The 26,955-nt window shown below is 33.9% G+C and overlaps 5 protein-coding genes across 9 annotated transcripts; 3 read left to right on the top strand and 2 right to left on the bottom strand.

Moving 5' to 3' along the window:
- The first annotated feature begins 7,158 nt into the window (after positions 1-7,158).
- On the top strand, positions 7,159-8,520 carry LOC114366878 (aspartic proteinase CDR1-like). Its single transcript, XM_028323906.1, has one exon. The coding sequence runs from the start codon at positions 7,169-7,171 to the stop codon at positions 8,423-8,425; it is 1,257 nt and encodes a 418-aa protein (XP_028179707.1). The 5' UTR covers positions 7,159-7,168; the 3' UTR covers positions 8,426-8,520.
- A 1,061-nt stretch (positions 8,521-9,581) lies between these two features.
- LOC114366870 lies at positions 9,582-14,228 on the bottom strand. Its single transcript, XM_028323894.1, has 4 exons — positions 13,916-14,228; positions 10,785-11,881; positions 10,047-10,598; positions 9,582-9,949 (listed from the first exon to the last, which is right to left on the bottom strand). The coding sequence occupies exons 2-4, from the start codon at positions 11,766-11,768 to the stop codon at positions 9,848-9,850; spliced, it is 1,638 nt and encodes a 545-aa protein (XP_028179695.1). The 5' UTR covers positions 11,769-11,881; positions 13,916-14,228; the 3' UTR covers positions 9,582-9,847.
- Positions 14,229-15,904: 1,676 nt separating this feature from the next.
- On the bottom strand, positions 15,905-18,552 carry LOC114366864. The gene is made up of 6 exons (XM_028323883.1): positions 18,202-18,552; positions 17,763-17,975; positions 17,509-17,675; positions 17,028-17,109; positions 16,841-16,909; positions 15,905-16,229 (listed from the first exon to the last, which is right to left on the bottom strand). Exons 1-6 carry the CDS (start codon positions 18,322-18,324, stop codon positions 16,059-16,061), a joined length of 825 nt encoding a protein of 274 aa, XP_028179684.1. The 5' UTR covers positions 18,325-18,552; the 3' UTR covers positions 15,905-16,058.
- A 270-nt stretch (positions 18,553-18,822) lies between these two features.
- On the top strand, positions 18,823-24,203 carry LOC114366835 (protein RDM16-like). 5 transcript variants are annotated; one of them, XM_028323860.1, is made up of 9 exons: positions 18,823-19,003; positions 19,320-19,427; positions 20,014-20,050; positions 20,135-20,679; positions 21,157-21,438; positions 21,518-21,979; positions 22,076-22,270; positions 22,375-22,535; positions 23,049-24,203. In XM_028323860.1, the coding sequence occupies exons 4-9, from the start codon at positions 20,164-20,166 to the stop codon at positions 23,929-23,931; spliced, it is 2,499 nt and encodes an 832-aa protein (XP_028179661.1). In that variant the 5' UTR covers positions 18,823-19,003; positions 19,320-19,427; positions 20,014-20,050; positions 20,135-20,163; the 3' UTR covers positions 23,932-24,203. The 5 variants fall into 5 exon arrangements, with proteins under 5 accessions (XP_028179661.1, XP_028179666.1, XP_028179644.1 ...); XM_028323865.1 differs by lacking the exon at positions 20,014-20,050; XM_028323843.1 differs by lacking the exon at positions 20,014-20,050 and having other exon boundaries at positions 20,097-20,679.
- LOC114398677 lies at positions 24,068-26,272 on the top strand. Its single transcript, XM_028360860.1, has 4 exons — positions 24,068-24,119; positions 25,209-25,519; positions 25,611-25,715; positions 25,826-26,272. The coding sequence occupies exons 1-4, from the start codon at positions 24,068-24,070 to the stop codon at positions 25,865-25,867; spliced, it is 510 nt and encodes a 169-aa protein (XP_028216661.1). The 3' UTR covers positions 25,868-26,272.
- Positions 26,273-26,955: the final 683 nt, after the last annotated feature.

The raw sequence follows: 26,955 nt of genomic DNA, 5'->3' as shown, positions 1-26,955 counted from the left end.
CTCATAAATGCAAATTTAAATGGCACAAAATTCACTCATGCGTTGCTATCTACTATCTGAATAAGAATTGGAGTTTCCCTCGAAGAGATTTAGATGAAACTCATTAGAGTTGCTGCATACAGTATTTATTTTTATAATATCATTTTTTTTACTACTTTAAGCAACTTAAATAATTTTTTCTCCAATCCAATAATTTTACAAATTACATAAATAGACCCCACAATCTAATCCTAAAAATTATTTCATATACAAGTGAGACCCGAAAATTGTAATTTGGTAGAGCAATCCATTATTTTCAGTTTCTCTCTAATGATGTATGAAACTATGAATTATTATATGAATGGCTACATTTGAAATAAAGAGAGAGTAATTGTGATACCTTTACTTCGATATACGTATTTATATAATAAAATATATAAAAATATGAAATTACGTAAAATAAGATTTTATTTTCTAAGTATAAAAGAGTTCACGTGGGTAAAAAGTTTACATTCACTTCACTGTTACCAAATAAAATTTATCAGAAATGTTTTCGGCTCAAAACAAGGTTGTTCAAGTTTAAAAAAGAACTCAAGTTAAGCAGCATAATAAAATAAAGTAAAATAACATGTTTGAAATATCATGCAATTAAAATAGAAATTCATGTCCCAATATCACATTCTATCAAAATATTGTATCCTGGTGTCCTTCAACACAAGGTTTCTTAAAATAATTCACCTAGTCATCTACTCTCACGAACAAAAGGTTCGAGATCATCACAGGATCTAAACACACATGGAGTGAGTTATCACATTTCTAACTAATAGAGAGAAACGAGACAACATAGATATACATATCATATAAATGAAATACATCTTTAACACATCTCATGTCATTTCACCACTTATCGCATAACATCACATCTTAACACTACACATCTCACACATTTTCACATCATTCACGTACTAAAGGATCAAAACACAATATCACTCAACCAATCAATATCAACACAAATGTTATGCAACAAATATACTAAGACTCAATCATATATGCAATGTGGTATCATGTCAGTGAAAACCTCGTTGGGCACCTAGAAGTACATGACAAGACAGACCACACACTAGTAAGTTAGGTCACTCTCATTAGGTAAAATCATAGGGAGACTAGTCATGATCACGTTATTTTGCGAGAATACTCCAACCATGTGGGATCGACACAGGCTTAAAGGAGCACTTAAACTGGGTGTATTTATCCCAAAGGCTTAGACTCTGAAGAGTCTGTTAGGGTTTCTCCCTCCTGATTCAGGTCCAACTCAGAAAATATTTTAGCGCGCAAACTCTATCTATAAACTGTACAAAACACACAACTCCTTAATTGTTCTCAAAATAATTTTAACTCGTTGCGACTCAAAGTGATTAAACTTATCGGGTTTCCATAGTGGATCTCATCACAATACTCATTGCACATTAACTCGTTACCCTTAAAGGATTTTACAGTCAGGTGATTGTACGGTTCATAGCTCACAACTCAATGCACACAACATCTCAATACATGTGTAATCTCACAATTTATCACAAACTCAACTTTTCACTTAGACACAGTTCATCACACTTCTATAATCCCAAGACAACACGTTATCATGCCTCATGCATCATATACATGTCATACAATAATAATATTAATATGTTATGTTCATATGATTAAACCCCTAAAACAATTTCACATAATCATATCAAAATCACATGAATCAACATCATAGTTCAAAAACACAAAAACACTAAAAGCACTCAATTTTATCAACCAATTCACATCAGGGCATCAATTGACTCGTCAAACATAAGAATCTCATAATTATAATCGTAAAGGCAGATTTACAATACAATAAACATCTCAAAGTAAATCCTAATTTGATCTTCAAAGGATCCCTACATATATTGATTCTAACCTCAATTAAGATTCCTCAAGTTTTTCTTCTGGTTGCTTTGCTAGGGTTTTCAAGCGTTAGAGAGAAGGAGAAGGGATTGAAACCTCCATTTCACTGTCTCCGTGCGAGGAACATTTCTCTCACCACAGACATTATTTTGCAAATCCCAACGGTGGGGATGTGCGAAGGTGAGCTCCGAACTCGGTGTTCCAATATTGAAACAATCCAACGGTTAAGAGTTCAAGATCATAATTTTAATGAGATGGGTTTGAGTGTATGAGGAAAGAAAGAGAACTATGTGCGGGGGATATTTCTCTCACTGCAGACATTACTTCGCAAATTCCAACGTTGTGGATATGAAAAAATGAGTTCTGAACATGGTGTTAAAATTTCATGACAATCCAACAGTTAATAAGTTTGAGATCATAATTTTACTGAGACATGCTTAAGTGTATGCGAAAAAAATAAATAGAGGGTTTTGAAAAAGTGAAAGTAAAAATGAATTTGAGAACAGGGAGAGAGTAGGAACATGTTGTATAATGTAACAATTGACTTAGTATGTCTCTATTTATAGTTAAGATACTCTCAGTCTATTATTTACTCTCTTTTTTTATTTTATAAAAAGAAATTTTATTTTACTTTCTATCAAATGAATAAATAAAACATTCTTTTTATTTTCTAAGAACATATATTTATTTTATTTACCTTAAAACTATTATTTTAATTAATAAAATTATTTCTCTTTATTTATTTAATTACAAAAATTTCATTGTTTTTTTAAAACTCTATTTATTTTTAAATAAGATCCTCTTTAATTTATTTTAAAAAAATGATATGTTAAGAGGATGCTTGTTTTAAGTTATGAAATTTTATTTTTAAGAATATTCTTCATTAGAATATATTTCTAAAAATTAATTATTTTTTACAACTTGTATTAAACATCAGAATGTGATATTTTTAGGTTCACATTTTTTAAAATCTTGCTCAATATCTTAAAACAAATGCCCCCTAATTATTGTTACATGAGTTTCACTGCGTTATCCTCTGGCTTGTGTATCGAAGTTTTCTTCAAAAACTTATAATCATGGTGATTAAATAAATCCACAAAACTTTTTCATGTGCAGATGCCTTGAAGAATTGTTGGCATGCAATACTTTCATCACTTGTGCTTGTAGCTTGGAGGTTTGGCAGAGTTGTGGTTTATGGAATAAGATTGATCCTTTCTTACTTAACAAAGATTCTGTCCAGGATTTGGTGTTGAAGCTTTATGATTCATTAAATGAGGATCAATTTAAATTATGTCATGATTTTATGGAGCTTTATGATTAATTGTGGAATTCGGGGGAGGAGCAAGCGGTTGGTGTGTTAAACCGTGCCAAACTTGTTCTAGCAGATTGGTGGGCTGCTGACGAGGTCAAGAATGATATAGACACTCATGCAACGTGGATGCTGCGTTCTTTAACGATGAAGGTGTAACAGCTTCAACTGTTAGAGAGGGCGAAGCTACTGCTCCTTCAATCATTGAGTTGGCTAATAAACCAGAATCTGTTCAATGACCGATTCCAACTTGATTGTTGATCAGATTATTAGCAATGAGGAAGATATTTCTGTGTGTGGTTTTATTCTTACTCAAAATTAGAGATATCTTGAGATTGTATCCTTCCTTTTCAATTCATTTTGTTAGGCGATAAGTTAATATTGTGCCTTAAATTTTAGATAAATACCATGTTTAATAAAATATAAAATATTACTATATCGGTATAAAAAAAATACTATATTTAATAAAACAATATATAAATATTTAATCATGTTTATTAAATATTTAACATGAAAGATGTGTAAAGTAGGACTCATTAAGAACCACAAGGTGAAAAATAATATTTTGAGATGGAAATGATCTTAGAAGCCTATGCAGATTTTTTATTTTTTTAAAGTTTCAAAAACAACGAAGGAAATATACCATTTTCTAACAAAAAAAATAATTAAAAAGAGGCAAGATTTCCTAAAAAACAAAAACAGAATAGTTTTTTTTCATGCATAATAAAATGATGTTTTGACTAAAATGAACGATTAGCTAAATTAGACTGTGTTTAGGCTACAACTGACTTTTACACAATGTTTGAGGCTTTGGTCTCAAGGAAAACAAAATCTCTTACGCAAAATCAACCTAAATGTCTTCTACTATTCTTTAAAAATAAAAAATATATATCAAACTCCACAAAATGAAGTAAACTAACTAGTTTTATTTAGTAAGGAGTTAATAAAACCAAACTATTTTAATTGGTATGAATTTTTTGTCACTCCAAATTCGAATCAAGCAACCCATGGAGACGCCTAGAACCTGTTTGGAAACTGGTTGAGAGCAATTGACATGCGTAAAGTTGAAGCAAATAATTCTTGTTTCTGCGTTATTTTAAGGTTTTTGATGCAAATTTGTATGGAAATGTGGATCTTGAACTCATATTCAAATATGTTATTGGAAGGAATTCACGTGCATGCAAATTTCAGCTAAGTTTGTTGAACCTTTTATCTCATTCGATTACGTCCAATGTCTTGTAGCTTTTAGTCACTCACGGACTTCGGTGGCTCGTAGAATGCATATCGTGTCGTAAAACGTCAAAAAAACATCTTGTCTCATGCATTTATTTGGTGTGTTGAACTTACCACTTTTCAAAAAGAGTCCAAATTTTCTAATCCTAAATCATAACAATAATTTTTTTTTTTTTATAAAAAAAAGCTAATCCTAATTGTAGTAAAAAAATTCAAAAAACACACATTATGGAATAAAAAAATCTATTTTTATAACATATTAAAAAGTGTACATGTTGATGAACTCTTGAAGTATAAAAATTCTTGAATAGTGTGAAGACTCTATGGTATTTACACTAAGAAACCTCTATTTCTGAACAACTTTGACCAGTAGAAAAAAATAAGAATAAAGAATATTGGAATCAATTGTTAAGGCTTTATTTATAGCACGTTAAAGAAACCAAATTTAATTTCTGATCAAATCAAAATCATTATTGATAGTATCCTTGTTTAAACTATATTAATTTTTGTTACCTTTTATTACTAACCATTTAGCAATTAAAATTGAAATAATAATTGACCAAGTCAAACTTGTATCTAGTCGCCTTTTCAACCCAAATTTTAAATACATATTTGTTTCTCTTCTTTTATCAAATCTTTCATATTATTTATATTTTCACTGCTAGCAAAACTATTATAATATTCCACCTTTTTGAAATCATTTAATCATTTGATCATATTAAATTCTCTAATTTAATTAATCATCAAATATTAAAATAATTTCTTTAACAGAGATTAGAACACTCGTTTGTGTGTGACTCCGTAGGTTCAATACTAACTCGGTAATATATCAATCAAATTAATATACCAATCAAGGTAGGCGTCTAGTAACACTCCTTAATGTCCGAATAACATGCAGTAACATTTTATTTTCAAGAACCATTAGAAGAGTAGTGTAATAATTTTTTCCATCTTTACAACCCTGGGTTAACTCTAAGTATGATATTATTGTCAAACCCTTTTGAGTTAACTCATAATAACTTAAGAAACTCATTTCTTCTTTCATTTAATTTTCCTGGTCCGGATATAATTTTATTCATAGAGTTCAAACTCATTATCAAGAGTTCATCAATTCTTTCTTGATTAATCATTAATTCTACAGGTATTTAATCATATCATATCCAATATCCATTCAACAAGTGTTCTAAAACATTAGGTGTCCGAAATCAAAATACAACAAATAACCTCTTAATTACTATGACAATCTCATGTCAAAGAAAACTATTATACCTCTTGAGAATTTTCTATTTACAGTTTATGATAAATTTTAACCATTAGAAAATTTCAATTGAGTCAGTTCAATGATCATATCAACATGTGACTCATCTATATATGCAAATTAATAAATGAGATCTATTAATATTTATCCAGTAAATACTATCACATATATATTAATCTATTCGGATTATTAATATTTTATTTACAATAATCTTATGATCAAGAACGGTTTAGATTAAAATTAGAACAAATTTGTTTCTCATTATCATAATCTCTATTATAATAACAAGTCTTTAATTTTAATCAAGAACATTATCAAATGACTATTTGGTCAAATAGTAAAATATGACAATGAAAATAAAATAATATTTTATTATTAAAATTAGAATTCATTACATGATGACTTAGATCGAGGGCATACAAATTTATTCCCAACACTAATAATACATTTTTTTTTACACAAATCCTAATAATACATAAAAACCATAGTTTCTTACTTCTTTTGTATCATTTGAATCTTTAAGGATTTAAATAAAGAAAAGAGGTGTAAACGGAGTGGGAATCATAAACCGTTCTTTTTTTATAATGAAAATCAAAGTAGATATGATATCTTCAGTTATATGACTAATAAAATGCAACCTTTTACAACAATAAAACCAAAATTCATGTCTACCAAGTTTGATTTATTGGAATGAATTGCATTCATATAGTTATCAGTTTGGCTAGTAGTCGCGTTCTTAGTCATAAACTCGGAATGGAAGGTATCACTTACACGAAATATAAAAATAAAAAAAAGAAAACAGAAAAAAGGAGAAGAGTAGTCGTGCCGGCGACACATTTTAGCTGTACATTTTTTGTTGGTTGTTGTTTTTGGTTTGGTTTGGTTGGTAACTTGGTGTATCTTAGTTTGACTTTATAATCCTCATGCCTATCCTTGTTTTTTATTTTCTATTACTTAGTAATTAATACTAGTCTCTTAGCAGTCTGTGTGGCATTTTCTCAGCTTTTTCAACTGAATATATATAAGTTATTGCAAGTTGAAAATCTTTGAATGCAAATGCGCATGCAGAATCAAAGAAGGTATATATCAACATGGCTGATTACAAACTTATTTAACAGTGCCACTTCCTTTTGGCCAACTACATGGTGCCATTCATGATGTCCCCGTTGTGTTGTAGCTTTCTCCAGGTTCTCTGGGTAGTGTTGGGTCTTGAACCCTTTGCTTATCCTTAAAAAAAAAAAAGAAAAAAAGAGAAAATTAAGTAGTAGGGACCAGGGAGCAAAATAGTACTTTCTAGATCTCTTGTCACAGAAATCACTCACATGCTGCTACTGTCTACTTCTTGTGACTAACCGATACCAACTTCCCCACTCACATGTTGCGCTTATATATATATATATATATATATGAAATAAACTCCTCTATTTTTTACCTGACTTTATCCCTTGCTAAACTTCATGGCCAACATTCTCTGCTTCCATCTGTACTTTTTTGTACTGTATACGTTCTTATGTCAAACACCAATGGGAGCTGACAACTCCGGGTTTACTATTCAACTAATCCGTCACAACTCCCCCAATTATTCTCCCTTCTACAAATCAGATGAACTTCATATGCATAGACTTGGCTCAAATGGTGTCTTCACTAGAGTGACGTCCAACAATGGCGACTATCTCATGAAACTCACATTGGGAACACCACCGGTTGACGTGTATGGTTTGGTTGACACAGGCAGTGATCTTGTGTGGGCACAATGCACACCTTGCCAGGGCTGTTACAGGCAGAAAAGTCCAATGTTTGAGCCTCTAAGGTCCAATACATACACTCCTATTCCATGTGATTCAGAGGAGTGTAATTCACTCTTTGGTCATTCTTGCTCTCCTCAAAAACTGTGCGCTTATAGTTATGCTTATGCTGATTCTTCAGTAACAAAAGGGGTGCTTGCAAGGGAAACTGTCACATTTAGTTCCACTGATGGAGAACCTGTTGTTGTTGGAGACATTGTATTTGGGTGTGGGCACAGCAACTCAGGAACTTTCAATGAAAACGACATGGGAATCATTGGACTAGGTGGGGGCCCTCTCTCACTTGTTTCACAATTTGGTAACCTTTATGGGAGCAAAAGGTTCTCTCAGTGCCTAGTTCCTTTTCATGCAGACCCTCACACTTTAGGTACCATTAGTTTTGGTGATGCCAGTGATGTTTCAGGTGAAGGAGTAGCCGCAACTCCTTTGGTCTCTGAAGAAGGTCAGACTCCTTATCTTGTCACATTGGAAGGCATAAGTGTTGGAGACACATTTGTGTCCTTTAATTCTTCTGAAATGCTTTCCAAGGGGAATATAATGATTGATTCAGGTACACCAGCAACATATTTACCACAAGAATTTTATGACCGACTAGTGAAGGAATTGAAGGTGCAGAGTAACATGTTGCCCATAGATGATGACCCTGATTTGGGCACACAACTTTGTTACAGAAGCGAGACAAATTTGGAAGGGCCAATCTTGATTGCTCATTTTGAGGGGGCAGATGTGCAATTGATGCCTATTCAAACCTTCATCCCACCAAAAGATGGGGTATTTTGCTTTGCAATGGCTGGCACTACTGATGGAGAATATATATTTGGCAATTTTGCTCAATCAAATGTTTTGATTGGATTTGATTTAGATAGAAAGACTGTTTCCTTTAAGGCAACTGATTGCAGTAATCAGTAGAGATCATTTTAATGTAAATTTGAGGTTGAGATCAAGAGAAAGATTAGAGATGTAACATCTTCATACAGTGTTCTAAATAAAGTATGATTCACTAAGCCTTTCCGTATGATGAAATGGAAGTTTTCTTTGGCTCATTAATTTATGTCCTGTGGAGGAGGCGCAATGCAAGTCGAATCTCTTTTGTTGATGCGGTGGAGAAAGCGTGGAATACTGGCCATAGTTATAGTTATTCTTTGGCTATTAAAGATTTTGGCTTGCATCTCGGGTGGAGGGAGAAATTAGCTTATTACAGGATTTCTCTTAATCATGGTGAGATAGCTCTAAATTGTGATGGGTCTGTTATTCGAGATGAAAATGGAATTTTTATAACAAGTTTTGCAGCTCTAAATTGTGGTTGTTCGATGTTGGCGGCGGAGTATGGGGAATTTCCCATGGTTTGAAGTTGGCTTGGATTGGCAAACAGCGATAAGGTTACTGTCTGTTGGTTGCAGTAATTTACTTCCTTATTTTATTATGGTAAAAGAGATAGTAATTCATCAAAATCACGATTAGGTGCGTTGGTTTATGTCATGCGAGAGTCCGATGAAGTTGCTGATGCCTTAGCTAAGTATGGGCAAGATCATCTTTTTTCAAGATAGTATATATGTTCGTTAGTACCTAATTGTATTGCTCATGCCATTGATGGCCGATTTAGCTTGTATTAGCTTTCCTAAAGGCTTTTAACCATTTATTAAATGTTTGATTCACAAAAAAAAAAAAAAAAAGCTAATGGAATGGTTGAGTTGAGGGAGGGGTTTACATGTTTGGCTTTCATCCAAAATGCAAGATCAAACAAAATTCAATCTGCACACAGTTACCCTTACTGTGAATTGGAATGGTATGGGACATCATAGAGGGCCTACAAGAAGGGAAGAACCTTGGGTTCCTAGCATATGCCTGGGTTGGTAGGCATCGTATCCCTAGTCGTCTGTTTTGATATATATGAATTGATCAAGATTAAAAATTAATTAGTGATGAAATGATCATTAAAAGGATCGTGTGTATTTTTCGTTAAAATTTTAATTATTCAAATATGATATAATGATAATTTTTAGTTTACTAACATACATCCACCTATATTCTAGAAAATGTATTTTAACAAGTTATGACATCCATCTTCTTAAAATATACTCTAGGTGTAACTTTGTTAAAATACTCCTAAAAAGCAAGTATGTATACATGGTGTGTTGGCGTAGAGATAGATATCATATAGAAAAATTGCATACTATGGCTTTTGCAGTTGGGAACCTTTTCTCTAACATCTGCAAGTTCAAGTGTCTACTAGCGAAAAAATAGAAGTTCAAGAAAGCTCAATTCATGGGGTAAAAAATGCCGCATGGAATTAGCTCTTCACAGAAAGGCCAAATCATGTACAAATCATAATCAGTAGACAGAGCTAAAAGTTCCCTTCCCACATTCTCCAACTGAGATTTGGAGTATTTCTTTGCCAGCTTGGCTTTGTCGGCAACAGAGACGTCGTGGAACCTAGGACAACCAAACAGTGGAATCAAGAAATGTCATCAAGATTGAAAACTGATAATATCATCATATAAAATGCTTAAGTGCTATATATAAAACATACCAGATGCCAATTCTTGCTCAAATGTTGCACTGCTACCTGGATCTCTCCCACATTGTGCAGAGGGGGGAAGTGAGGAAAGCATAAAATTCTCTTTTTGAAATCATCTTTATCTCTACCCCGAACATATGAACCCCAAGAAGCATTACCCTCTCTTCTAGTATCTTTCAAGAAGAATCGAGTGGGCCCTTTACAAACAGATTTGTATGGTTCCCTGGCATCAAAATCAAATTCATTCGTTTGACTAATACCATTCCAAGCAGAGTATGTCCTTTCAGAGCGCTCCAGTTCTTGAGGAAAAACAATGTTAGGCAGGACTTGAACAACATAACCAAGTGACACTGAAAATGTTAGATGCCGTGCGTGGTCGTAACATATTGAACGCTGCAAAAAGCTTTTGGGATCGGCTTTCATGGCATTTGTAAAAAGTTTCAGGCTGTCCAAAGAGCTCAGGCCAGGATAAAAGGGATTAACAGCTTCAACATGATGAATTGATACAAATGGTGCTATTGGGTGAGAGGATAGAAGACCATGAGCGTCACCTCTTATATCCCACTGAAAGATTAAATGAAAAATTAATCCTAATCATTTACATATTCTGAATGAGAAAAACAGTAATAGCTGGACGATAATCAATCATAATAATCATCTCACAAAATATTCCTTCTCTTAGAATGGAAAGAAAATAAAAATTGAAAAGAATAAAAGATGTGGTCAAAATAAAATGGATCAACAAAATACCTGATGAAAACCATGCTCCCATGTCAGTGGAATGCCAAGTTCAGTGATGCAGGCATGCAGTCGATCATCACTACCATAAAGCTTGGGATATCGCTCAATGCATTCGTCAAGTATCTCAGAGAGAGCCTTTGCAAGTGAATGACTTATTGCAATCCCACCACCGCCAAAGGCCATTGAATGACTAAAATAGGTATTTGCCGAATGGCTCTCTGAGGGGCTACCTATGTAAATCATTTCAGAAGAATTATACTTGCTGAGAACATCAACTAGATTATTCACATTGAAGATGGTATCATCATCACAGAGGACAAACCAGCGCACATCAGAGAGGCCAAGGCAAAAGCTCTCTCTGACAATGCGAGAAATCCGGAGGCCAGAAGGGTGACCAATGGGATTAGTGTAGCGGAAATATGAGATGTCTTCAGAAATCATGATAGGGGGCAATAAATCATCTCCAGGTTCTTCAAGCACTTGTTCCTCTAACCACACATGGCCACGCATGTCATTAGGACGCCACCACAATTTGACATACTCCTTCCTCCGTTTCCAAAGCTGAGATGATCCTGCTATGCCAAAAACAATATGTTTAAGTGACAAGCCTTCCTGTTCAACAGTCCTGCTACCATTATGAAGATGAGCATTCACGGTCTCATATTGGAGAGCTGGTGGAGGTGTTACTTTTGCAAGACGATGAGAGATGCACTTCTTCCAATTGAAAAAGTGGGGGCTACTTTCCCAATCCTTTAAGTGATGAAAGCAACAGGTAGTTGCATCAGAGAAGACAAGGGAAAGCCAAGCAGTGGTAGATATGAGAAGTGCTGCTATGGCTACAGCGAAGGTTCCAATGCGGCATTGGCGCCACTGACGGCTTCTGGATCGACTGATAGGCAAAGGACATAGACGGGAATTCTTGCCATAGTCATGATAGGATGACATAATGGTCTTCAATGCTGGAGTCATCATCACCATCATTCCAATGTGCATGTCTGCCTCTCACCAACAGGAGAGACACAGTGAAATGGCAAAAGGATAAAATTATATAGAGGTGTTTCCTCAGCAGCAATAGTTACACACACCCGAACGAAACTTGTTACACCCTACAATAAGACAAAATAAACATGAAAATGTTACAATTAAGTGCATCATTAGGATTCATTTGTTTGAGTGGAAAATTATAGGTTTTTCCAGAAAAAAAATTACACCCCCACCCAAAAACAGATAAAAGGTTGTCTTTTAGATAAGTATTTTATTGCTTGTTTCCTTTGAAGTATTTTCCTCGTAATAAATAAAACCAAAAAAAAAATGGGACAAGAGAAAGGGAGTAATCATTTCAAAATAACATTGGTTGCAAATACATCAATCAAATAGAGAATGTTCATAAAGAATGCTCATAGTAACACATAACCTAGAATCACAAATCTTTTATTGCTGCTAGAAATCATTCAAATTTCCAACATTTGATGCAGTCATTTCATCCCTTATACTAGATCACTGAGCATTCTCATTTCTAATTTTTGTTGTTGTCATCTACTCTCTTTAATGGATATATGATATGATAACACCTGTAACAAAATTATCAATTATAGAGCATGCAACAATGTCTACTATGTTTACTTGAATGTCAAATAGAAAATTGGTTAAGCATCACAAAATGGGAATCTTCTTTGACTGAGGATGAGTGGCAGTTGTCAAACAAGTAATGTGACAAGTTTACACAATATGGCACTTATAAGTTTAAGTTGACCTTACCATAAATTAGATCCAAATTAATGAGTAATGACCAAAACAGTTAGGTCCCATTGATGAGTCTGCATATGGGCAGGAGAATAAACCCTTTTTTTTTTTATCTCAATTCACCACCCACCCTTCCCCCCCAAAATATCTAGCCGTATATATAAATCAAATGTATTTCCAATAACACAAGAATCCACATCTGCATAACCAGCAAGCCTGTAACTTCAAATAACAACTCTAGGCCATTAAGAAAGTGTTTTCAACTGTAATTAGATGAATCCTAAAGTTCAATTGTTATAAACATGTCGATTAAGAAAAATGATTACAGAATATTACACTACTTCAAAACAAACTAAAAATATGAAAAGCAAGTCTTAAAACAGGCTTTGTAAGCATATTTGTAAGAAGAACAAACATAATAACATCACCACCTAGTTATGTAGTTGCTAATAATTTCCACATTTAGAAAAACTTCAGTTCGAAATTGAACATCCAAAAGCCACACAATAATTGTACATGGCCTAGTAAGTAGTAACCCACCTTACGCATAGCTTTGCAATCAAAAGGGACAGGGGAAAAGTTGAAGAGTACAAGGAGATAATCAAGTTTGGGCTATATATTACACCCTTAGTTTTCATGATTATGGTATTAATACATCTATTTATTTTATACTATCCGTAAACACTTTCTAGCTTAATAACTATGAAATGCCAGCAATCAATTCCTAAGCAGAAAAACTACAGGCCTTTTTCACTTTTAAATAACCTAGCATCACAAATCTTTTATTGCTGCTAGAAATCGTTCAAATTTCCAACATTTGATGCAGTCATTTCATCCCTTATACTAGATCACAGAGCATTCTCATTTCTAATTTTTGTTGTTGTCATCTACTCTCTTTAATACATATATGATATGATAACACCCGTAACAAAATTATCAATTATAGAGCATGCAACAATTCCTAAGCACTTTCTAGCTTAATAACTATGAAATGCCAGCAATCAATTCCTAAGCAGAAAAACTACAGGCCTTTTTCACTTTTAACTACAAAATTCCTATTTTCAAAGGTTTGCACTGAATGAGGTGCTAATAAGTGAACACAGCAAATGGAAATGAAAATAGATGTAAACAAGTCCTTAAAGCACAGAATGAGGTGGAGCAAGATACAAAATTATACATGAAGACATATAGGGGTGGCTATATTAATTCCTAAATCAGGAACCCAAGGATCATCACATCAGAAACCCCAGGGCAATATGGGTTTTTGACATTAGGGAATTTCTTCGAACACGCAAGGAGCAACAAAGCAAAGGGGTGGTGAAACAACCAAATAGCGTGTAACTTAACAAAACTCATTTCAAGAAATTGCAGAGAGAGAGAGAGAGAGAGGGAATTACCTGAGTGAGAAACTGTGGAGTGTGGGGGTTCCTGTTCCTAAAATGCTGAAAGTGCAGTGTTGGTGTTGTTGGGTATTTAGAAAGAACCCGTTAGTTAAGTAACCATTTGCATGCCCCATCTCTTCATCGTAGTATTGTTTTGGAACACAGAGATCAGATGCAAGCACCAAATCATGCCAAAATCAATAATTGCACTGTTCTGCTCCCATGTTTTTGAATTTCAAGGAAATGTCAGGCGTAATCATCGCAAATACGTTAACTTGTGTATTTTATTGCATTGTATTAATTGGTAGTGATAATCTCTACACGCGATTCGTCTTAGACATTAAAATATTATTTATGATACATTTCAGTTCGGCAGTTTTTCTTTTGGGATTTCGTTAATGTAATATATTTTTAAATTTTAATTTTAATTATAATTCTTAAATTATTATATTGGTTCAACATATATATATAATTTTTTTTTTTTGCAGGGAAAGGGATGACTACAAGGAGATGAGCCACATTCGACCAAATGCAGGATCGTATCTTGCAACTCTTTCCAGTTATTGGGTCAACATATTGATCTTCACTAAAAAAAATTGTATGATATTTATATATCACTAAAAAATCTGAGTTCAATTCAACTATTTTACATGTTATTATTGTATTTTGAATAAATAGTATATGTATTGGTAGCGTAAATATTTTTTAAATTCTACTCCTTCTGTTCCCCATTATATGATATTTAAGGTTATAATTAATTTTATTGAATTTTAAAGAAAATACCACGTAACTTTTTAATATATCATTTATTATTTTAATTAATGATTAATTTATTCTTTTGATACACTATTCTCACTAAATATTGATTAGAGGTAATCTTGAAAATAAATGTAACACTAATTTTGTAAAATGACGTATTTTGGAACATTTTTTTTCCTAAAACATTGCATAGTATTTTTTTACAAAGAGAATGACAAATTGTTAAGTATTGTAAATTTTCTTGACTTTTATAAAAAAATGCTACTAACAATATATATTAATTAAACTGTTTTATTTTTATATTGTTTTTCAAAAGTAGACAGTTTTTAATTTTGCATGAAGAATTTAATGATTCCAAACTATAAGACAGTATTCAAAATAAAATCATTAGAAAAAAAACTTAAATAAATGAAAATTATAATATTATTACAATACTCCCTGATGCCGAAGGAAATAATAGCGTTTCACAAATTTGCATGTTGTAAGATTTTTAAAATCATTGAAGAAACTGTAAAGGGACAAAATAACCCCTCCTCCCTTACCTACACATATTCCCTTTCCCCTCCTTCCTCACATTTGACTTTCAGTTGCAATAGAATTGTAATTATGTTTTGTGGTTGACATAGACAAGAATGGAATCACATTTTTGTTGCAGTATAAAGATGGTAAAAAAATCAAATCAGAAATATGTTTTCATTTTAATATAATAAAAACATATTTTTATTATAGCAAAGGAGGTATGAAAAAAAAACAAAATGGAAATATATTTTCATTGTTCAAAGTATACAACAAATACATATTTTTATTTCATTTTTTTCCACCCTTATACTGCAACAAAAATTTATTTCCGTTGTATATTTTATACAATAAAATGTATTTCCAATGAAAGGATATGTTGTAAAAACAAAATTTAAAGCGCATGGGGTGAGAATATCAAAATTTAGGGTGTAAATAGTAATTTCCAACAACTACATCCCATTTTTTTGTGAGTTAGACTCCCTTCAAATTATCTCTTACATTAATTTTTTTTATTAAAATATCCTTAATTATTTTATAAATCTATAAATAATAAATGTTGTAAATTATTAAAAGCATAAATATTTACTTTGGTCCTTAACAGTGTAAGTCCTAAAATATGAAAAAGTAAAATTTAATTGCTAAATATGAAAAAAAAATGATAAATTTGTTGTAACCATAAGTCCCCACGTATTGCAGTTATCCCCACCCACCCTAAAAAAAAAGTAGTAGTTTGAAATTTATTTTGAATCTCATATAGAAAGCTTCATTCAACTTTGACATGAGCATCCAAGGAGTTTTTCTGAGACACAAGCTCCAATATTGGACAACTTTGGAGGACAGAAAATAAACAAAATTAACATGTCGTGGAATTAATAAAATGTTACTGAAGACCATAAACAAGCAAAGCTCCAACAGCCCCTACACCAGCCAGGAGTCCAATAATAACTCCAATTGGAGGCAAGCCCCCACCAATAGCTTTTCCAGTGTTAACATCATAACGAGCAAACCTCTTCTTTGGTGCTTGACATTGAGGACACCCGTATGTGTCCGGCTGCACATGATAAAACAAATTGGCAATCAAAAAAACCAATCAACACGTTGATAAATGATAATTCAACTTCAACAAATACTATCTCAAGAAGATAAACTTTCCGGGAACATGACTTGCAATTTAAACATAGATCATTTTATAAATTTTTGGTTCAAGTTTTTGAAGCACAGACCTTATGGTTATCATCAAATCACTCAGTATAATGGCAAGTTGCCAAGCACAAAAGAATATAGTAATCAACACAGAAGGTCTATCAAGCAGATGATGCCTGAATATTGCAGAGAGCAACACTAAAGAAATGAGAATAAGCAAAATTATAGGAAAATTGATGAATGCCGATACCGTTACTACTTACTACTACAACAACAACAATAAAGTTTTGGTGAGGTTGACTACATAGACTACATGACACTGCTGGATTTGGTTAAAAACTGAATCATGCGGAATATTATTCACTATGAAATCCCTTTTAATAACCACCATGAAAATTGCTGATGCCAATATCATAATAAATTAACATAGAAGGCCTTCCATCTTTTCAAAAACCATGGGCACCTGAAGGAAAGAATCGAGGAAGAGCTTAGAAGTAAGTTTTTATATGCTGGACGTACCTGCTCATCAAAAGGTTTCTGTAAGGTGTATATGTATCCACAATCAAGGCAAATGTGAGTAGCTCTCGCCTGCATGGAAGTGCCCTTAATCAACAATTGATTGTAAAATGGACATAATATCATCTTTAACCTAGACAACAAATAATTAGGAGGAAGAACAAGCATGTCAATCCAAAATGAATCTTGCCTTTTGAGTCTCGGTCAGTTTTCTTCCAAATCGAGGAGGAGCAGGTCGCTTTGTGAGCTTTTTAACGTCTACTTCAGCACCCCTTAATAACAAAAGATGAAGATATGTAAGTTGTTAAGTCATTGCAGCTGTTAGGTAAATACTAGAAGGAATGACTGAATGACATTATGATCACATGAACATTAGAGAGACTTGACTCTATGCGTTTTATATCATTGAAACAAAAAGATGAACATATTAAGTGCCACAATAGTTTTCATGGAGTTGCAGAATGAACTTATAAATTATTTCTTCAGTTTTTTTTTTTTTATCTCATTTTCCCTATGCTAAAAATAAAAGTCGTACCCCAATCAATTGATTGGGGTGTTGGCTACTGAAGCCATACCCAAATAATAATAAGAATAACCTACGTCAACAACAAATTTACTAGAGAATTGATGCAATTAAGAAGATAGAATGGAACAAAGATGGATTAGAGAACCTGCTGACAACAAAGTAGACAGAGTCCGGCTTTGCTTGGATGGCGGTTTTAGTAAATCCAAGCTTATCCGCAGGCCACAATTCATCCCCAAAGAAACTGCTAGTGTAAAGGACTTGGTCCCCTGCCTTTAACCCTGCTCTTGCTGCATTCCCACCACCATCAACAGCCTATAGAAGACAACAAGCATTGCATAAACAATCCTCATTCACAAATAGGAAATCATTCAATTGAATAGACGGGTGCTAGATACTCACAGTGATGACAACACCACCACCAGACTTTTGGCCTAAGGTGAGGCCAAGTGGCTTGTCAACCTCCACCTCAATTGTCTTTGAAGCCCCAGCAGTTCGTGCTGTGATCTCAAGTCTCCTTCCAGCAATGGAGGAACCATTGTTGTTCTCAACTAGGAAGGATTCTGAAACACCCCTTTTGGCTTCATGAAGTGAGAGCCCTTGTAAAGATGTTTTCTGCAGATACAAGAGCAAAATGAATTCTATTTCTTAATCAATAGCAATGGATAAATTATTACGTGGTCCCAAATAATCATGTGTCCATGGTGCTTACTTAAAAATCTTCACGCAACATATATTCGAGATTTTCAATTTATAAGAAAAAGTTAATAACGTTCAATTACGTGATCTCAAATTATGTAACAATTTCTTGTAATAAGCAAAGTATAGTAAGTAGTAGAACCTGGCATTGAGGTGAAGTGAGTGCCTTGGAATGAGAGAGTTGAGAGTTTTTTAAGGAGGGGCTCCTTCTGGTGGTGAAGGTGGCAGAGAATGAAGAGGAGGAACCAGCAACCACCGCTGACATGTTTCCGGTGAGACGTGTGGATAGGAATTCACCACCGAACAAACGAACACACGTTCCTTCTGAATAATGAGAGGAAAAAGCTTCTCCTTTTCTTTTTTATTTTTTTTTATGGTGTTCAAAGAAAATTATTTTATTTTGAAAATATAGATAATATTTGACTGGTGGTGGAGATGAAGACACCAAACAACCCTCACTGTATGGCCTCAAGCCATTCAACTTCAAGGACTGTAAACAAACAGCTGATGCAATGCAACTCCACAATTAAACATCAAAAGTGTGCATTGAATGCCTCTTGTCTTTGCTCTTACTTCATATGGATTAATATAATCTTGTCCTACACATACACTTCTAATCTTTTAAAAAATTAAAATAAAAATTATCACATAATGAAATTAAAATTAAATAGGCCCTTTTTAGTAAATAGCTGAAAAACAGACCCTTTTTGGCAAATACTAGTTAAAATGCAAGAACTTTTGTTTGAAGTAAAACCCTAGATCTGTTGGTTGTTCCTTGCGTGGTACCTACAGAAGTTATTATAGTAGAGGGTAGAAAGAAGAGAAAGGAAGCGGGAAAAAGCGTAGCACACCAAATTGATGCTCTTAGGTTCGGAACCGAAGCGGTTAAGAGTGACTTTGTGGCTTTGCTTGCTTCCCACACTCTCCAATCTGCCCGTGAATCTGTATTCACTTTCTCTCAGCTTCCTGCGTTAGGTTTTTTCACTTTGTTTTTTTTTTTTTTGTATTTTGTAATTTTTAAGTGTGAATCTTGCTGGGCACAGCATCAACATTCGTAGCTATTTTCCCTTTTCATTAGAACCCCTTTTATTGAAAACAGACAAACAAGCAAACAAACTAGTTTTTGTGATTTTGAAGAAATTATTAAAATTTGATCTTCATGAAGCTGATTTTTTTTTTATTCGAAATGTTTTGGAGTCAAATTCAGGTCTGTTTTCCGCTCTACCCTGCAACAATTTTGCATTTCTTTGTTATTTTTAGGCAAGCAGGAGAAATGAAGTGATGAAGAGGCAATGTATATGGTAAATTAAATTTGTATGGAACTGCTTTTCTGCTGAAGATAGACCTTGACAAGCAAATACTATCTCGGTATTATACTCCCCTGTGTATTTGGAATAATCTAGATTCTTCTAACTGTTTTGATTTTTGAAACTATCTTAGACTCTTGGTCATAGTGGCATTGGTGCATGGTATCTCCTTGAATGATGCAATGGGCTTGTATTTAGTAGTATTTCTGAACCTAGTTACACTTGTGTGATAAAAATTTGAGGCACATGCAATTGATATATGCATAAACAATAAGTATAAGTATATAGGACAATTTCACAGAGGGATATGTGCTAAAATGTGCAATTTCACATAAGTATAAGTATATAAACAATATGAAAACAGCTATGAACATGCAAGAAGAGTAGTTACGGTCCCCATCTTTGGTTAATTCATGTGGTTTGGTAGGCCGAACTTACTCTTGGTAGAGATCTTCTGGTGTTGTAGCGTTCATTTAAATTCTTCTAACTTCTTTAGTAATTGGAAGAAAAAAATCCAATTGTTATCAAAGTATGGACAAGAATTCACCAAAAATAATCAAATAAATACATCATTAAAAACTGTTATTTCTAGGAGAATAATGTTTATTTGCTTCTTAATTATTGTAATTTGATTTAACTTGTTTTAGCTTTGAAGAGGGACATTGAGCTGTAAAAAGTCATCTGGTGTGTATGGTATTTAAATATAATTCATATTTAATATTTTTCAAAGATAAGAGCTAAGGTAAAGTGATCCCCAAATTACAATAGAAGAGAAGAAGCATCTCCCAAACCCGAAAATGGACGACAGAGTCAAATCTGAAAAGAGAAGCAGAGATCGACACTTGGAACGTGACGACAAATACCATCGCGATTCTGATGATCACCGCCGTCATCGATCAGACAGGAATCACAAGCGTGACCACAAATCAAGGGATAGGGATAGGACTTATGACAGAGAAGGAAGCAGGGATAGGGATTACGAAAGAGAGGGTAGCAATATTAGGTTGAAGGTGAACCGTGATGAGGGGAGGGAAGATTTGGTGGAGCCACGACTCTCCTCACATTCTCATAAGCGGAAAGAGAGGGAGCACAGTGAGGACAGGGACTATGAGGATAAGAAAATTAGGGTTTCTGAGGAGAGGAAGGAAGGGAGGAGGGAACGGAGGAAATTTGGGGATAAAGTCAAGAAGGAGGAAGAAGAAGAAGATGGTAATGATAATATTAGAGGCATTCATGAGGCCAAGGTCAAGGAGGAAGTCGCTGATGGTGCCCATGGCTCAGCTTCTTCCAATGACACTGCGTTTATCCAAAATGTGAGTTTCTTTCTTTTAACATTCTGTTTTAAAATTTTGACGATACCCAGCATTTGTTTTCTATTTTTTTGGTTATAATTGAATTGTAATATGTTTACTTCCGTAGTGTTCCTCATACACGAGTGCTGGTTTAGAATATCATGTCAAATTTTAGGGTTGTTTACTTTCAGTTACTACGTACTGAAAGTAAAGTAGAATGTGATTGCTAATTAACTTGAGTAACTATGAGACAATCCTTCTAGTTCATCCATTAATGTGTAATTTGATTGATTCTCTTAACCTTATTGATAAGTCAGTTTGCAAGAGAGATGGTTTGTTATCTTATGCATCCATTATTGCAATTTTTGTTTCTGTTCAACTTGATTACATGTTCACCTATCTCAGTTCTTTGTTTCCGAATTCCTTCTCTTCTATTATTCCTCTTGGAACACTTGAAGAGGGACACCACTCACTGGTATTTTATCCTTGTTCTTCCAGGGTGCCTTGGGATCACCTGCTGTGGCGCCCATGAGTGTGCCTGAGACATCTTTGGCTCCTCCTTCTTGCTTTCCTATCAAGGTATCTTCGAATTCTACCACAAATGAAAATAAGGGCGTTAGTATTATCAGGTCTCATGAGGTTACTGGAAAATCTAGTACAGATGGGTCATCTTCAGCTGCTGGAAAAACTGGGAGCCTCTCTATTGATGCCCTAGCTAAGGCTAAGAAAGCTTTACAAATGCAGAAAGAGTTGTCAGAAAAGCTAAAGAAAATTCCTCAGGTAATTTGGGCATTTTATTGTAACTGTACATGTTACTCTGAATGCATTAATCACTGCGCCTTTGGTTTTGGTTGTGCAGTTGAATAAGAGTTCTAGCCAAAATTCACAAGGAAGCTCGAACTTGGGTTCAATGAATGAATCTGCAGTACCCTCTTCTGCTGCTGGAGTGGCATTAAAAAGTTCCACCTCAGCTTCTTTGGGCCATGTTGCAAATATGTCAATGTTCCCCTCAACTGCTTTTGCTGCTTCTGCTAATACTCCAGTAATTGGCACTAGTGCTGTTGGTATTCCAAATGCAACTCTGCCCAACTTGGAAGCTGTCAGGCGTGCTCAGGAGCTTGCTGCCAGGATGGGATTTCGTCAAGATCCACAATTTGCTCCTCTGATAAATATGTTTCCTGGTCAGATGGTAACAGATGTTGCTCTCCTGCAGAAACCCACAAAAGCCCCTGTTCTTCGTCTTGATGCTCAGGGACGGGAAATAGATGAGCAGGGAAATGTTATTAATGTGACTAAGCCCATCAACCTTAGCACATTAAAGGTGTGATGCTTTCTTATTTGTCTCTTTTTATGAATTACTTTTTTTTCTGTTTGGGATTCCTTTCTTAAGGCTAGAATCTGTGTCTGAACATTCCAGGTCAACATTAACAAACAAAAGAAAGAAGCATTTGAAATACTACAGCCTGTATTGGATGTCGATCCTGAATCTAATCCTCATTTTGATGCAAGCATGGGTATCAACAAAACAAAGCTCCTGCGGCCCAAGAGGATGAATTTCCAATTTGTAGAGGAAGGAAAATGGTCAAAAGATGCTGAAACAATAAAATTGAAGGTATTTTTATCCATCCATCCCCTTCTCCCACTTTCTGGTGACTTTCCCTTTTACTTAATTCTTTTCAATTGCCTTCTATGTGCTTTGTTATTATTATTTGACAGAGTAAATTTGGAGAAGCTCAAGCAAAAGAGCACAAGGCCAAACAAGCACAGTTGGCAAAGGCAAAGGCTGCTCCTGATATAAATCCTAACTTAATAGAAATAACAGAGAGAGTTGTAATTAAAGAAAAGCCCAAGGACCAAATTCCAGAGATTGAGTGGTGGTAATTTTATTACTACCTGGACTACTTCCCTTTTATAAGTTGTGTATGCAGAAGTGCATGGATTGTTTTAAGGGTGTTATTTGAATGTCACAAATTTTGCAATTCAGAATTTCAGATTTAGCAAGTATACTGTACATGCATGTTTCGGTATTTATGACTTTCCGTTCTTCCTTTCTGTTGTTTGTAATGATAAGTATAATCACATTAGAAGAAGATTCAAGTGACAAACAACCTGGAATAAACCAGCTTGGCTGTTTTTAAAAAAGACCGCTAGAATACTAGTTGAATAGAAAGTGTGAAAACCCCATTATAGTTGGTAAATTGTAGTGACAATGATTGAACAATTTGACATGATTATCTAGTTTGAATCTGGTATTGCCTATCTTGGGGGAACTTCTATTTTGTTTTTTAAATACTTGAAAAGTAGAAGCAGAAAATATTATCAAAATAATTGTCTTATACCATGGTTTGTATGTAAACATATTTATTCACTTAGATATTTGAATTTAACAGGGATGTGCCTCTTCTGCATTCTGGAAATTATGGTGATGTTGATAATGGAATCATAGGCGAAGATAAACTGAAAATAGAAAAAATCAATTTTTATGTGGAGCATCCTCGTCCAATTGAGCCACCTGCTGAGCCTGCTCCCCCACCTCCTCAACCACTCAAGCTAACTAAGCAAGAGCAGAAGAAACTCCGGACGCAAAGACGTATAGCTAAGGAGAAAGAGCGACAGGAGATGATAAGACAGGGTGTCATAGAACCACCAAAACCAAAGGTCAAGATTAGCAATTTAATGAAAGTACTTGGCTCTGAAGCAACTCAAGATCCTACTCGGCTCGAAAAAGAAATACGTACCGCAGCTGCAGAGCGTGAGCAGGCTCACATAGATAGGAACATTGCACGCAAGCTTACTCCTGCCGAGCTGCGGGAGAAGAAGGAGAGGAAGCTGTTTGATGACCCAAATACACTGGAGACACTTGTCTCTCTTTACAGGATAAATGACCTCTCACATCCGAAGGCCCGATTCAGAGTTGATGTTAATGCTCAAGAGAACCGTTTGACTGGATGTGCTGTGATTTGTGATGGTATTAGTGTTGTTGTTGTTGAAGGTGGAAGCAAGTCAATTAAGAGGTATGGGAAACTTATGCTTAGACGTATTAATTGGAGTGAAGTTTCAAAAGAGAAAGAAGAAAATGAAGATTCAGATGATGACAAGCCTGCCAATAAGTGTGTTCTGGTGTGGCAAGGAAGTGTTGCCAAACCCAGCTTCTATAGGTTCAGTGTCCATGATTGCATCACCGAAGCAGCTGCCCGAAAAGTTTTTGTGGATGCTGGTGTTCCTCATTATTGGGACCAAGCCGTGAACTACAAAGAAGATGAAGCTGTTTAACTTGTCTTCTTGTGTTTTTTGTTCTTCTTTATTGGCCTGCATTGACCAAAGTCTTGTGGTGAGTGAGCAGATTTACAATTTGCATCAAGCAGCGTTTTAAACAAAATAATAAACAAGATAGCTGTTAAGTGTTCCCATGTTTCCTATGATCAATGATATCTACAATCATTATGAATTTGATAGAACAGGTAATGGTGTAAATTAAACTGTCAAATCGATTTGCATAGCATCCAATCAAAGATGCTATTGTATGCGATATACATTTGGTTAAAGTTTAGGGTTGAACATAAAGGTAGTTATCGCCCTTTGTGTTAGAGTATGCAATATTTTCAACGAAAAAGGTAGTTATCACCCTTTGTGTTAGAGTATGCAATATTTTCAACGAAAAAGGTAGTTATCACCCTTACAAAATTAAGTATAAAATATACTCCATTCGGATTCAAATAAAAAAATAATCTTGTATGTTAGATTTAAATATAAATAAATCTATTTAATTTTGTAATTTAATGTTATCATTACTAAGACATTCTTCATTTAATTTTAATTATATTTTTAATTATTCTTTTTTATTCATGATAATAAATTCCATTGAAAGATATTTTAGAAATAATCATAGTTTTTACTTAAAATTAGTAAAATTAAATGATGTGCACTAATTTTTTTAATTAGTGTGAAAATAATTATTTTTACTTATATGAGTTCAAAGGAAGTAGTTTACCCATTATATTAGTCATATTGAAACATATAAAATACAAGTGAAAAATTAAAAATATATAATTTCGTCTTAAATTTTTGTCCAATAAAAAAAATCATACCCACTTCCAAACTTATTCCCATTGAGCAAGTTTTTGTCCTACTAAAATGGTAAAAGGATTTTCTTTATTTTTGAAATTTATTTCTGAAGATTAGGTAAAAGAAAACAGTCAAAAATATTTTTATTTTTAATTTAAATCTGAATTCTTAATATTAGATATTATAAAAAAGGTCAAAAATATTTTTCTTTTTAATTTAAATCTGATTTCTTAATATTAGATATTGGATAAATAAAAAATAAAAAAAGATTCCTTTCCTTTTATCTTGAATTTGTTTTCTTCTTCATGATTAGATAAACTTTTTATCACTGTTTCGTCATGAATTTAATCTTCCCTTAGTTTAATTTTAATTGAAAATAATAAATTGAACATAACAAAGAGATTTTGTTTATGAGTAATAATATAATATAAATACCCTGTTAATGGGCGGTGAAGATGAGTTTTTGGTTGGAGGGTGAGCTGCAGTACTAAACAAAACTCTTGTGGAGTTGAAATTGAGGGGCTTACATGTCAAAACTCCTTTTTCCTCTGTTCATCTTACCTCGCTTCAAATCCTGCATTTGGAAGCTGTTATTTTCTCAGAGTATAGACTTCTTGGGGAGCTTCTTTTTGGCTACCCAAATCTTGAGGATTTGACAATCACGCTGCCACATTTTTTAAGCAATAAGATTGAACCAGAGTTTAAACAACTGCCCAAGTTGGTCAGAGCCGTTATAGATAAACATGACTTTCCATTGGAATTTGTCAACAGTGTTCAGTTCCTGCGCATAAATTGGGTACTGAGTACTTCACTTCCTTTGTTTTTTGTTGTTTTTTTTTTTATCATTTTTAAGAAAATTGATGATTTATGATATTTTGTTGTTGCAGATGGATGATGGTGGAGAAGGCATTGAAAGCTGGATTCCTGAATTTCACAATTTATCCCATATTGAATTACACTATGTGGATTTTACTGATGAGAACAGGCTGCAGGTGTCCCAAACTTCAAAATCTTGTCATTGATCACGTTTCCTGACTTTAAAGTGCCAAATATGTTTCCTTTTTAATATTTACTAATTATATTTCATGTGCGTTGTTAACAGCAATATTCAGCCCATTTCTCATTAGCCGAATCCACCTTTTAGGATGGAAGGAGAAGAGATTGGCAAAATCCACTATGTGTTCCTAAATGCATCTCATCGAACCTTAAGCATGTCGTATTAATGGGAATGGTGGCACTGAGAGAGAGTTGGAATTTGCAAAATATATCATGCAGAATGCAAGACTGTTTACAGGACATGGCAATCAGCTTTTGCACCACGGCAGAAGATTAGCAAAAGCTTCACATGATAAAACAGTTATCATTGTGCACAAGGCTTTCTTCAACTTGTCAACTTTCGTTAAATTGATAAAAAGATTTGAGTGGCTGGTTGCAAGTAGTTCTGGTTCTGTGATGTTTCCAATTAATAGGTTGATGTTCTGATTGTCATGTAAAGCTTGAAGCCTTAAAACAGTTATCTATTCAATTCTTAAGATCCCCAATGTTTGTGAAGAGATATTTTGGTTTCAAATTTTGTGGTTCTGTTAGATTTCTTTTTTCATGTAGACCTTGGATAACAGAACAAAAGAGTAATAGAATGCAATTTTTAATTCATAGTAATGAGGGCAATGCCAGGATGACCTTTTTGAATTCATACTAATGAAGTTGTCATAGTCAAAACACTACAGTAACAAGAGAAGAGAAATGTCAGCCAGAAGGGAAGAAACAAATGGGGAATATATATACAAACAACCACACCACAAACATACTTATAAGCAATTAACCACATCATAAAATTTTCACTTTAGCATGAGAAGGTATTATTCTAGATACACAAGTTGCAGTGACAATTTGCTTTATTGCATACAGTACACTTCTAAAGCACTTCTAAATCCAATTTTAATACTTGTGGTAAGAAACACAGTATAATTAATTAGAACCCACCCTAAGCATTCTCCACATTAAGTGATGCTAATGCAGGAATATTCACCTGGAAATGTTTGCATGAATGCCCTTTAACAGGAGTCTTGATACGTGCAAAGCTGTTTTGCACAGATAAAACACAAGACCATCAACTTTTTATTCAAAAACAACATTAAGAAAAGAGAAGGACAATCATAAAAACAAAATGCTACTGATAAAATAAAATAAAAAATTCAAAAAATGATAGTTAATGGCTTAATGCTAAAAATC

This window comes from Glycine soja, chromosome 1, assembly GCF_004193775.1.
Source record: "Glycine soja cultivar W05 chromosome 1, ASM419377v2, whole genome shotgun sequence".
Taxonomy (NCBI): domain Eukaryota; kingdom Viridiplantae; phylum Streptophyta; class Magnoliopsida; order Fabales; family Fabaceae; genus Glycine; species Glycine soja.
This window is presented reverse-complemented; position numbering and strand designations above follow the sequence as displayed.